Genomic DNA, 12,910 nt, shown 5'->3' on the forward strand with positions numbered 1-12,910 from the left:
ATTCTGCATCAGTTCATATAGATTATTCTATACTTCCCCTACGTTCATCATATAACCATGTCTTAAAACACAGTCATATTCCATTACATTCATGTGCCATAATTTGTTTAGCCATTCTTCAGTTGATGAGCAGTGACTTTGTTTTCAATTCTTAGCTATCAGGAAAAAAAACATTGCTATAAGCATTTTGGAGTATATTGGGACTTTCTTCTTATAAATGGCTTTCTTGGAGTGTAAATCCAATAATGGAGTTTCTGGATCAAGGGATATAGACATTTTAGTCAATTTATTTGCATAATTCCAAATTGTTTTCCAAAATGATTATATTTTTTCCACACCTCTACCAGTCAATCAGTGAACATTTATTAAGAATCTGCTATGTGCCAGGCACTGTCCAAAGTATTGGGGATTTAAAAAAGGGTAACAGACTGCCCTCAAGGTGCTTACTGTGACTCTTAAAATTTCTCAGACTCTACCTTAGAATATTTGCTTAAGGCTATTCCCCATTTAAACAATGGAGGTACTTGATCAGGAATGTATTGGGAACTTTAAAATTACTCCGCCCATACTTAGGCATACTTTAGGGGAAGATAAAGTTGTAAAACTCCTTAGTGAACAATGAAGGTACTTAACTCATACTTATAGTGAGGCCAAAACCTTAAGCTAGGTCTATTTTTAGATCTAATACAAAAGGGTGCTAAGTACCTATGAAGGTTAAATTAATCACTAAAAGGGCAAGCTTAGCAAAGAGATGTGAATTACTCAGAAGTTTTAGTCTACCCAGAGAAGGTAATAATAAGATGTGAATTAAGAATGGTCAGTCCTTTGGAAAACGTCTACTGTGATTGGTAGATGTGAAAATTTAGGGGAGGTGACACAAGAGAGAAATTTCTCTTTAAAAGGAGCTGTCTGAACCAGTTCAAGAAAGTTCAAGTTAGTTCAGCTCTGAAAGGCTGAATTGCTGGGCTCTCAGTGGCTGAACTTAGTTGAGCTTAGGAGCTGAACTGGAGGGTCTCTCTGAACACTAGAGTTTTGCTTGGGACAAAATCTTGTGGTGAGTGGATTATAGTTTCTCTCTTAAAGAGAAAGGCCTAGGCCAGCCTAGGCCCTATCCTTCCTATTATTTCCTCTTACTCTGTCTCTTTCCCTTTCCTTAATTCCTCAATTTATATTAATTAAAATCTCCATAAAACCCAGCTGACTTGGGTATTTCATATTTGGGAATTTTTCCAATGGCGACCACTTATTTTTGATATTAAAATCAAGACACTAAAAATTATCTTTATGCTTTTGGCAATTCAAAGTCTTGAACCCACATTTTCGTGGTCACAGTTTATGGCAACCACTCTTTTGTCTGTAACATTACAATCTAATTGGGTAGACAATATGCAAACAAATATATACAAATTATATATAGGACAAAAAGGAAATAACAGAGGGAAGGCTGTAGATTGAGAGGTAGATAAAACTTCCAGTAAAAGATGACATTTTAGGTGGGGCTTAAAGGAAGCCAGAGAGGAAGGGCCCCTTGTTGCTTCTAGACAGAGAATTTTCAGGCTCCATGAATCCTGTCCCTGATTTCACTGACACTCTGCTAGAGGTACCCCCTTGCCTCTTTATCCCTCTGTTTATGGTTGCTCTATAGACAGATGTTAAATCCAAGTATGATGACTCACTGATGAAGTTTTTCATAAAAATCATTTCCATTTTTCTTAGGTTTGTTGTCCCCCTGTTTTCATTTCTAATTGTCCTCAGAATTCTACAGTGAATTTAATAATCTCCTTCCTCCAATTAGCATACATTTTAATCTGTAGAACTCATCTGTTACTTAACTTATTTAGTCACATTAGTAAAGTATGGACTGACAATATTGTTATAATAGACCTGGACCTAATATTTTTTAAAGATTTTTTTTATTAGTGTTTTTCTTCCCAAAGTTCTGTAAAACACTTTTGTAACCAGCTGTTAAATCCCAATAATTAATTGATTAGACTTTGATGCTTCTTATGTTTTCTATTTAAAGTATAAAAGTTTTAGAAATGGTTGGTTAGGGATTCAATTTGCTTTTAATGTCTTAGAACCATAAACATAGATTTGATTATATTGTTTAAAACTAATTTAAATTCTGTCTTTGGATATTCGAAGGCAGATGTGTTCTAAGAGCTAGGCAATTGAGGTTAAGTGATTTGCCTGACAGAGGAAGTATTTGAGGTCAGATTTGAACCTAGGATCTTCAGTCTCTATCCACTGAGTCACCTAGCTGCCCCTCATCTTTTTAAAAACTTTTAAAATTAAGAGAATTTGTTCTGGGCCACTAACTTTTCACATTATTTTTCTTGTTTATCATCTACATAAAGACCTGTTTTACATTGTGGTTTCATTTCTCAGATATCTTTCACAAAAGTCAGAATTTGAGCCAGCACCTACATCTATTGGAGCATCCCCCACATCTGAAAAGAGTGAAAAAGAAAGTTCCTTTCCTCTTTATGAACCAGTCCCCTTCAGTGCTTCCTTGAATGAATCAACTCCTACTGGTATTACTGATTATAATGCCCAAGGTATAATTTATGTTTAAATTAATTTCATTGTTTCATAATTCAATTCATACTAATCTTCTTATTGGGAACAATGATATTCAGTGATTTTTTTTAACTATAAAGTGTTTTATATTCATTTTTACTTGACCTTTAGAGGTATGTAGCACATTATTACTACTATTTGATAGAAGTTTCCAGATTGATTTTAGTTTTAGCAAGAAATTTACTGCATAAATATTCTAATTCTACATATTTTTCTAACCTTCCTCATAATTTTTGAGCTTCCAAAAGCATTATAGCATATGTGCTAGAATTTTATTAGGTAATCTTTCTTAAGCTTTTATTACTGCAAAAAATTACTCATTGATCTACTTTGTTGGTCCTGAACTTTTCTTTTAAAAATTGTATTAGTGTTTTGTTTTTACATAACCAATGTTTCTCATTGTTTTTCTTTCCTGACATTGGTAGTCATTTAGGTTTTAAAATTTTTGAATCTTCTATTTTTCTCTACACTTTCCCCTTTGATAATTTTGTCAGTTTTTATAGATTCAATAATCATCTCTATGCCTATAATTCCTAATCTATCTAGTTAGCCTCAATTTTTCTCTCATGAATTCTAGCCCTACATTTCCATATTTTTCTAATTATAAAGTACTTGAGAAATATATTGTTACATGTTGAAGAACATTTTATAAGTAGGCTAACATAAACATTTCCTAAACTATTTCTGAAAAAAAATTTTGTATTATGCAGTGTAAATATGAGTTCTTTGAAAGAAACAGTTTGATGAGTGAGCAGAAGTATTGTATTTTATTTAGGAAGAATCATTTTGAATGAAGGTTAGAATGGATGACCTGAAAGGTCACATGCAACCTTAAGTCCATGATCTCCTGATCCCATGTCAGAAATGGAATGGATTATATTTTTTTTCTGTCCTCTCCTCCAAACTTCCTGTTTCTGTAGAGGAGAGTGTTATCTTCTAGTAATCTCACTTGAGATCTGAAACTCTGAATATTAGATTATCTGCAATGTGTAATTTTGGTAACAAAAATGTTCTGTAAAAATACTTACAGACTTTCCCCCTTGTTTTTTGATGAACAATTTTGTTTTTTCCCTAAGGGAATCTTAGAGGTACAGTGCCAGGTTTATTTTTATACTGTTAATAATTGTTTTTTTTTAATTAATTTATTTAGTCAATTTAGAACATTATTCCTTGGTTACAAGAATCACATTATTTCCTTCCCTCCCTACCCTTCCTGCAGCTGACATGCAATTTCATTGGGTATTACATGTGTCCTCGATCAGAACCTATTTCCATGTTGCTGGTGTTTGCATTAGGATGTTCATTTACAGTCTACCTTCCAAGCCATATCCCCTCGACCCATGTATTCAAGTAACTGTTTTTCTTCTGTGTTTCTACTTCCACAGTTTTTCCTCTGAATGTGGATAGTAGTTTTTCTCATAAATTTCTCCAAGTTGTTCAGGATCACTGCATGGCCACCAATGGAGAAGTCCATTACATTTGATTGTACCTTAGTGTATCGGTCTTTGTGTACAATGTTCTCTTGGTTCTGCTCCTCTCACTCTGCATCAATTCCTGGAGGTTGTTCCAGTTCCCATGGAATTCTTCCACTTTATTATTCCGTTGAGCACAATAATATTCCATCACCAACATGTACCACAATTTGCTCAGCCATTCCCCAATTGAAGGGCATCCCCTCATTTTCCAATTTTTTGCCACCACAAAGAGCGCAGCTATGAATATTCTTGTACATGTCTTTTTCCTTATTATCTCTTTGGGGTACAAACACAGCAGTGCTATGGCTGGATCAAAGAGCAGACAGTCTTTTAGTGCCCTTTGGGCATAGTTCCAAATTGCCCTCCAGAATGATTGGATTATTTCACAACTCCACCAGCAATAAATTAATGTCCCAACTTTGCCACATCCCCTCCAACATTTATTATTTCCATAGCTGTCATGTTAGACAATCTGCTAGGTGTGAGGTGATACCTCAGAATTGTTTTGATTTGCATTTCTCTGATTATAAGAGATTTAGAACACTTTTTCATGTGCTTATTAATGGTTTTGATTTCTTTGACTGAAAATTGCCTATTCATGTCCCTTGCCCATTTATCAATTGGAGAATGGCTTGATTTTTTTTTTTACAATTGGTTTAGTTCTTTATAAATTTGGGTAATTAGACCTTTGTCAGAAGTTTTTGTTATGAAGATTGTTTTCCAATTTGTTGCTTCCCTTCTAATTTTGGATGCATTAGTTTTGTTTGTACAAAACCTTTTTATTTTGATGTAATCAAAATTATTGATTTTATATTTTGTGATTTTTTTCTAACTCTTGCTTGGTTTTAAAGTCTTTCCTTTCCCAAAGATCTGACATGTATGCTATTCTGTGTTCGCCTAATTTGCTTATAGTTTCCTTCTTTATATTCAGGTCATTTACCCATTCTGAGTTTATCTTGGTATAGGGTGTGAGATGTTGATCCAAACCTAATCTCTCCCATACTGTCTTCCATTTTTCCCAGCTGTTTTTATCAAATAGTGGATTTTGGTCTAAAAAGCTGGGATCTTTGGGCTTATCATAGACTGTCTTGCTGAGGTCATTTACCCCAAGTCTATTCCACTGATCCTCCTTTCTGTCTCTTAGCCAGTACCAAATTATTTTGATGACCACTGCTTTATAGTATAGTTTGGGATCTGGGACTGCAAGTCCTCCTTCCTTTGCATCTTTTTTCCTTGATCTTTTGTTCTTCCAAATGAACTTTGTTATGGTTTTTTCTAATTCAGTAAAAAAGTTTTTTGGTAGTTCAATGGATATGGCACTAAATAAGTAAATTAATTTGGGTAGGATTGTCATTTTTATTATGTTAGCTCATCCTACTCTTGAGCAATCAGTTTTTCCAATTGTTTAGATCTAGTTTTAATTGTGTGGAGAGTGTTTTGTAGTTGTGTTCATATAGTTCCTGTGTTTGTCTCAGCAGATAGATTCCTAAGTATTTTATATTGTCTAAGGTGATTTCAAATGGAATTTCTCTTTCTAATTCTTACTGCTGAGATGTTTTGGAGATATATAGAAATGCTGATGACTTATGTGGGTTTATTTTGTATGCTGCAACTTTGCTAAAGTTGTTGGTCATTTCAACTAGCTTTTTGGTTGATTCTCTGGGACTCTTTAAGTAGACTATCATATCATCTGCAAAGAGTGATAGCTTGGTCTCCTCATTGCCTATTTTAATACCTTCAATTTCTATTTCTTCTCTAATTGCTACAGGTAGTGTTTCTAGTACAATGTTAAATAATAGAGGTGATAATGGGCATCCTTGTTTCACTCCCGATCTTATTGGGAAGGCTTCTAGTTTATCCCCATTGCAGATGATGTTTGCTGATGGTTTTAGATATATATTGTTTATTATTTTTAGGAAAAGCCCTTCTATTCCTATGCTTTCTAGTGTTTTCAATAGGAATGGGTGTTGTATTTTGTCAAAGGCTTTTTCTGCATCTATTGAGATAATCATGAGATTTTTGTCAGTTTGCTTGTTAATATGGTCAATTATGTGGATGGTTTTCCTAATATTGAACCATCCTTGCATTCCTGATATGAATCCTTTCTGGTCATAGTGAATAACCCCTCTATCACTTGCTGGAGTCTTTTTGCTAGTATCCTATTTAAGATTTTTGCATCTATATTCATTAGGGACATTGGTCTATAGTTTTCTTTCTCTGTTTTTGACCTGCCTGGCTTTGGGATCAGTACCATGTTTGTGTCATAAAATGAATTTGGTAGAACTCCTTCTTTGCTTGTTCTGTCAAATAGTTTGTATAATATTGGGATTAATTGTTCTTTGAATGTTTGATAGAATTCATTTGTGAATCCATCTGAACCTGGGGATTTTTTCTTAGGGAGTTCTTTGATGGCTTGTTCAATTTACTTTTCTGATATAAGGTTATTTAGGTAATCTATTTCTTCCTCTGTTAGTCTAGGCAATTTATATTTTTGTAAATATTCATCCATATTACCTAGATTGCCATATTTGTTGCCATATAGTTGGTCATAATAGTTTTTAATGATTTCCTTAATTTCCTCTTCATTAGAGGTGAGGTCTCCCTTTTCATCTTGGATACTGTCAATTTGGTTTTCTTCTTTCCTGTTTTTAGTTAAATTGACCAGTACCTTGTCTATTTTATTTGTTTTTTTCAAAGTACCAACTTCTAGTCTTATTTATTAGTTCAATAGTTCTTTGACTTTCAAATTTATTAATTTCTCCTTTGATTTTTAGAATCTCTAATTTAGTCTTCATCTGAGGATTTTTAATTTGTTCACTTTCTAGTTTTTTAATTTGCATGCCCAATTCATTGACCTCTGCCCTCTCTAGTTTGTTAATATATGAACTCAAGGATATAAATTTCTCCCTGACTACTGCTTTGGCTGTATCCCATAGGTTTTGAAAGGATGTCTCATTATTGTCATTTTCTCCAATGAGATGATTAATTGTTTCTATGATTTGCTCTTTAACTGGTTTTGGAGAATCATATTGTTTAAATTCCAATTAATTTTTTATTTACCTCACCACATACCCTTACTGATTATTATTTTCATTGCATTGTGATCTGAGAAGGTTGCATTTATTATTTCTGCTCTTTTGCACTTGTTTGCAATGTTTTTATGTCCTAATACATGGTCAATTTTTGTGAATGTACCATGTGCTGCAGAAAAGAAGGTATATTCCTTTTCGTCCCTATTTTTCTCCACACATATATAACTCTAATTTTTCAAAAATTTTATTCACTTTTCTTACCTCTTTCTTTTTTATTTTTTGGTTTGATTTATCTAGTTCAGATAGAGTAAGGTTCAGTTCTCCCACTAGTATAGTTTTTCTGTCTATTTCATCCTTGAGCTCCACTAGTTTCTCCTTTAGAAATTTGGATGCTATGCCATTTGGTGCATACATGTTGAGTACTGATATTTCCTCATTGTCTATACTGCCTTTGCTGTTAATAATTGTAACCACTTTTACTTCTTTTAAATTACTATCTTTGGGATAATGTATATCTAGTGCTCGTTTTTTCATCCACTAAGGGGAGGTAAAATTATAAAATTTGGCTTTTACTCTTGAATCATTTTGCAGATTTCCTGATAAAAATAAGAAGTTAGATGACACCTCTTTGTGGTTCTGCCTTATCTTAGACATATATTTTGTAATGAAGTAAATAGGAAAAAGTTTAATTTCTTTAAGAAGAACCATTCTCAAAGTTGGCATTATTTTAAATATATACATGCATAATATATATGTATATGTGCATATAATACACATAAAATGTATAAGTATAAATTCCTTATTAGACTTGGCTATGGACCAGAAATTCTAAAATTATAAATTCTCACTTGGCTTTAGTAATCTAAAGCAGACCTAATTACTCTCATATATAAACTTTTTCATCTTTAAAAGTTGTACATTATATTTCCAATACATACATAGTAAATACTAGTTGCTTATCTAAAATTGATGGCAGTTAAATATACATGGGCTAAGTAGCAATAAATGTGAATAGATGTGTATAAATGCAAACTTAGTATGATTATGCTTTAGCTCATTTTTTTTTGATAAATCATACTTTATCTTCAGTTCAATATATAGTCAATACTTTTTTAGTTCATATCATTTAAAAAAGAGTTTAAATGAGTATCTTCTGTGTAATATACAGCATACTTTTTCTTGCCAGATTTAATCTGTAGCAGTTTCATACTTTGGCTTTATGTTTTGAGGTAAGCTTAAATAGTCTTAAAGTGATAGAGGAACTGATTTTCCTCCTAGTTGCTTTAAAAAAAATAGGATATGTTTTGAAAAACTGGCAGGAAAAAATTGAACTGTTTATTTGCTGTAATATATGATCAAACAGGATTTGTCATTTGAATTGCATTGCATTTATACCATACTTTCAATGGTAATTTATCTCCTTTCATTGTTTTAGGACCTGATACAAGCATAGAAGAAAATCTTTCTAAGAAAAAAGTTGTTACATATGAAGAATTAAGGAATAAGAACAGAGAAACATATGAAGTTGCCTTGTCACAAAAAAGTGACACCCCACTTAAGCCTATACAGGAAAGAACACCAAAAAAACAAGGTATGGTAGCTTATTATGTAGTCATCATCAGTTCCAGTGTTAGTTCCACTACAGTCTTATTTTTTTATTTTCTTAAAAATTAAACTACAGATTCTAGTTAAATTTAAATTTTCAAAATTGTGAATATTTAATTTAAATTAGAATTTAGCTGTGTTAGAATTTAATAGCTCTTAGAATCCCAAGTTTCATTGCATTTTTACTCAAATTACTTATGAAGATTAGATATTGTCTCAGAAATAATATTTTCTGACAAGCATATCAGAATTTGAGCAACAGTATATAGCAGAGCAGATAGTGGTCCCCTAGGAGTTAGGATGACTATTGGCAAGTAAACTCTTGGTATTCTAGACAACTGTGTACAAATATGTTACAAATGAGCTATTGATTTGTACCAAGGAAATTTCCCACAACTGTAGAAATTACATGTCTATACCATATTAGAAATACAAATGACAGTTATCTTCTTCAACATAATCACTGTAGGAATCCACATGCTTATTTCAACAAACATTTGTTGCCTGTTGTGCTATGTGCCAGAAAGAATAGGCAGCAAAAACAATTCCTGCCCTCAAAGAGCTGACATCCTATGGGAGGAGACAACATATAAACAACTCTGTACACACAGGATATGTACATAGGATAAAGTAGAGGAAAGATAGAAACATTAAAGGGGACTGGAAAAAGCTTTGCAAAAAGCTGAGACTTGGAGGAAGTCAGGAGTCAAAGATGAAGAGGGAGAGAATTCCAGGCATGGAGGACAGACAACCAGTGAAAATATGGGATATACAGTGTCTTGTGATAGAACAAGACACCTGTATCACTGGATCATATAGTATGTGGAAAGGAACAAAGTGTAAGTAGACTAGAAACATAAGAAGGACCCAGTTTATAGAAGGCATTAAAAGTTAGAAACAGAATTTAATGGGATGACATATGTGGTCACATCTACACTTAAAGAAGATTATATATTTTCATAGCTAAAGTAGAGGGTGGCCTGATGTGAGGATAGATTTAAGGCAGGAAGACTACCCAGAAGGCTCTTATAATAAGCAGGTATGAAGTGAAGTGGCCTGTACTAGGGTAGAGACAATGTCAGTAGAAAGAAGATGGCATATACCAGAGGTTTTATGAAGTAGAATCAACAAGCCTTGGCAACAGATTGGATATGGGCGTATTTTGATTCCTCTATCTTGAGTAGTGAGTCAAGGGGGATGACCACTGCTGGAAAGGGTAAATAGAGAGATGCCATTTTGTCCAGAGGGAGATTGAAGGAGTTCATTGTTGCTATTGTGTAAAGCATTTTAAGAACCCCTAGCACATTCTCTAGAGGTGGTTATCCTTTGAGTGAATGTGATTTTTAAAAAAGAGCTCATTCCTAGTTAAGCCTGGCTGAGGTGGGTGATAACACTGGGCATAGCCAGGTCATGGCTATAAAATAATCAGTTTGATTGGAATTCTAAAAGTGTTTTGAGCAGTTTCAGTGCAATGGAGAAGTATAAATGGACAGGACTTTTCTGGATCCATTTGAATGCAGATCTTTTTAAAAGATCTACTAAAACTACAATCTCTATTACTTAGATGTTATCTAGCTCTTCATTTTAGACACAGTAGGACAAACTTGGAGTTCTGTTATTTTTGCCATTAATTCTTGTTCTAGCAACTGGGCATTGTACAAAGCACACAAAACAATCAAATATTCTGATCAAAACAAGTTAGTCCTTCTTTGGGGCAGACTTTAAATAGCATTGTTCTCTCCAAATAGAATGACATTGCTATTTTCTTGAATTGTTTTCACAGTGTAGAATTCAGTGTTTTTTAAGTTGTGGAATTTAAAAGGATGTGTCATTGTTTTCAAAAGATTACTATTCTGTTTTATAAATTAAAGAAAGGAAGGAAGAAGTTCTTGGCCCTGAACTTAAGATTCATTTCTTTATGGGCAAACAACATGTTACAGCAGAGAATTCTAAACAGTTATAAAACATCAGTACTTATGGTTTCCATTAGTTCTTTAAAACTATCATTTATTTTAAACTAATAATGATTTATTAGTTTGAAATAAGATTACCATATAGTGGCATTATATAGTAATACTATTCAAAAGAGGATGTAATAATGTGAATTTTATACAACATGACTTTAAATAGTTTAATTTTTTTTCTAAGTACAGGCTTTTGCCCCCAGTTAAGACAGTTATATATTATTCAATTCAACTAATGTTTGTTGGTGTTTTATATATATATGTGCAAGGCACTAGCCAGATTTGTAAAACAGATAAATTAGGAAGTGATAATTCACATTACAAAAGGATTCCTCACTTTGCAAGAGGATTAAATTATTTTAAATAGTAAGGTTCATAATACATTTCATTATAATTTTTAAAAATACATTTTTGTGTAACATTATCAGTAATATTATCTGTTGTGTGAGGACTCTTGTGTGAAGTGAAATACACTTATCTTTTTAAAAAGTATTTGATTTCAGTTACTAGTATAATGATATACGTATGTATTGATAACAAAAATAGCTGTGGTTTTGTAGTACATATTGTAATAATACAGTCTGTTGGAGACGTAAGACTGAGTAATAAAAATATTGATATATGGTATATGAGTATGCTAGCCATTTCAAAAGTTCATCTTTTTTCATTATTTTTTATCTCACTATCCTATTTACTAAACTACTTTGATAATCATTGAAAATGATACTTTTTCTTGAATAATATTTGATATTGAATATGGCCTCTTACCTTCCACTTTGGGGAATCCAATTAGAGAAGAAATATAATTAATGCTATAGCTTAGAATCATGTCAGTCATAGGACCATAGATTTAGAGATGGAAGGGGACTTTAGGAGCCATTGAGACCAATCTTCTAATTTTCCAGATGAGGAAATTGATGAGGTTAAGTGGCTTGCCTAGGGTAACAAAGCTAGTGTTTAAGGAAGGATTTGAATTCAGTTCTTCCTTATTCCCAAGTCTAGCACTCAGCTAATGCCATTTAGCTACTCACATCAACAGTCATTTTTAAGCATTCACTTATTTTCTAGGGAAGCAGGAACAAAAAGGAAATACTTCTTGTTTTCAAAGAACATACAGTTCATTTTAGGGAAGACCACATGAATACATATGAGATCATCCTCTAGCCTCCTTGTTTTATATATGGAAGAACATGGGCATAGGGAAGGTGAAATTTACCCAAAGTCACAGAACTAATATTTGAACTTGGTTCCTCTGAGTCTAAATTCAGTGTTCTTTCCATTCTATTATGTTGCCTACATTATAAGTTAAGCAGACTTTTATGATTGAAAACCTAACCTTATCCTTCTGACATTGTTTCTGTGTGAAAATATTTTTTTTTTTCATTTCAAACAAATGACTTAAAAAACTTTTGGAATGAAGCTCATTGGCAAGTTAAGATTGTAATGAAACATTTTATTTTATGTCAATATTAAATACAATTGCTAATTTTTTGTGCTTCTGGACAAAAGAGAAAGAAATGACTTTTCTTTGTTAGCAAACTTTAAAATGGTACTGTTAAATTATAATTCTTTATTTAGAAGTCTCATTTGTGTCCTTAATTCCCTAGGGAAAGTAAACCAATATGGAGATACTTGGGATGAGTGAAAAATTGTGTTGTCTACTGAAGAGAGTTTGTATTGAATCTACTGAAGAGAATTTCAGCTAACCAGCATCATCTAGGTGGTCATGAGCATCTACAAGAAAGTGCAGAAGCAGTCTCCATAAGCATATTTAAAAGAAGAAATGTGGGTTTTAGTAGTGTGGCTTAACAGGAGGTTTAATATTAATTATGGATTTTAAGGTTAATATTGTATCAGTGTACACAGCTTGGGAAACTAGATGAATGAAGGCATTGGATTGTGATTTTATAGAGTTTAAAAAATCCTCTACAAAAATTGGTTAAACTACTCTCAAAGTATCATCAAAAGACTGATGCACTGGAATGGGCATACACAGATAAAGTACTATATGTGTGTTTGTGCACATATGGGCAAAGCAACCAAAATGTTAAATGTTAAAGTCCCATGTGAAAAATTTGCTTTCTTTTCCTAAAAGGATTGCCATGTCTTTGTGTATATCTTGTCAATTAAAGTTGAAAGCAATATGCAACCACTTCTGTATTTATTGAATATATGGTTCTGTCTTTCTAGTTTATAGTGAACTTCTGAGTACATTTATAAGCAGGTAGAGTTACACTAGGATAGGAAAGAGAAA

The 12,910-nt window shown here is 32.7% G+C and overlaps 1 protein-coding gene across 8 annotated transcripts in view; it reads left to right on the top strand.

Moving 5' to 3' along the window:
* OCIAD1 (OCIA domain containing 1) overlaps window positions 1–12,805 on the top strand; it is a 30,553-nt gene extending 17,748 nt beyond the window's left edge. For all 8 annotated transcript variants that reach the window (XM_001364170.5, XM_016423262.2, XM_056802596.1 and 5 more), the window contains 3 exons: window positions 2,389–2,558; window positions 8,523–8,678; window positions 12,264–12,805. In XM_001364170.5, coding sequence (XP_001364207.1) covers window positions 2,389–2,558; window positions 8,523–8,678; window positions 12,264–12,301 — 364 coding nt within the window. In that variant the 3' untranslated portion in view covers window positions 12,302–12,805. The remainder of the gene's footprint in view (window positions 1–2,388; window positions 2,559–8,522; window positions 8,679–12,263) is intronic.
* Window positions 12,806–12,910: the final 105 nt, after the last annotated feature.

This window comes from Monodelphis domestica, chromosome 6, assembly GCF_027887165.1.
Source record: "Monodelphis domestica isolate mMonDom1 chromosome 6, mMonDom1.pri, whole genome shotgun sequence".
Classification (NCBI taxonomy): Eukaryota; Metazoa; Chordata; class Mammalia; order Didelphimorphia; family Didelphidae; genus Monodelphis; species Monodelphis domestica.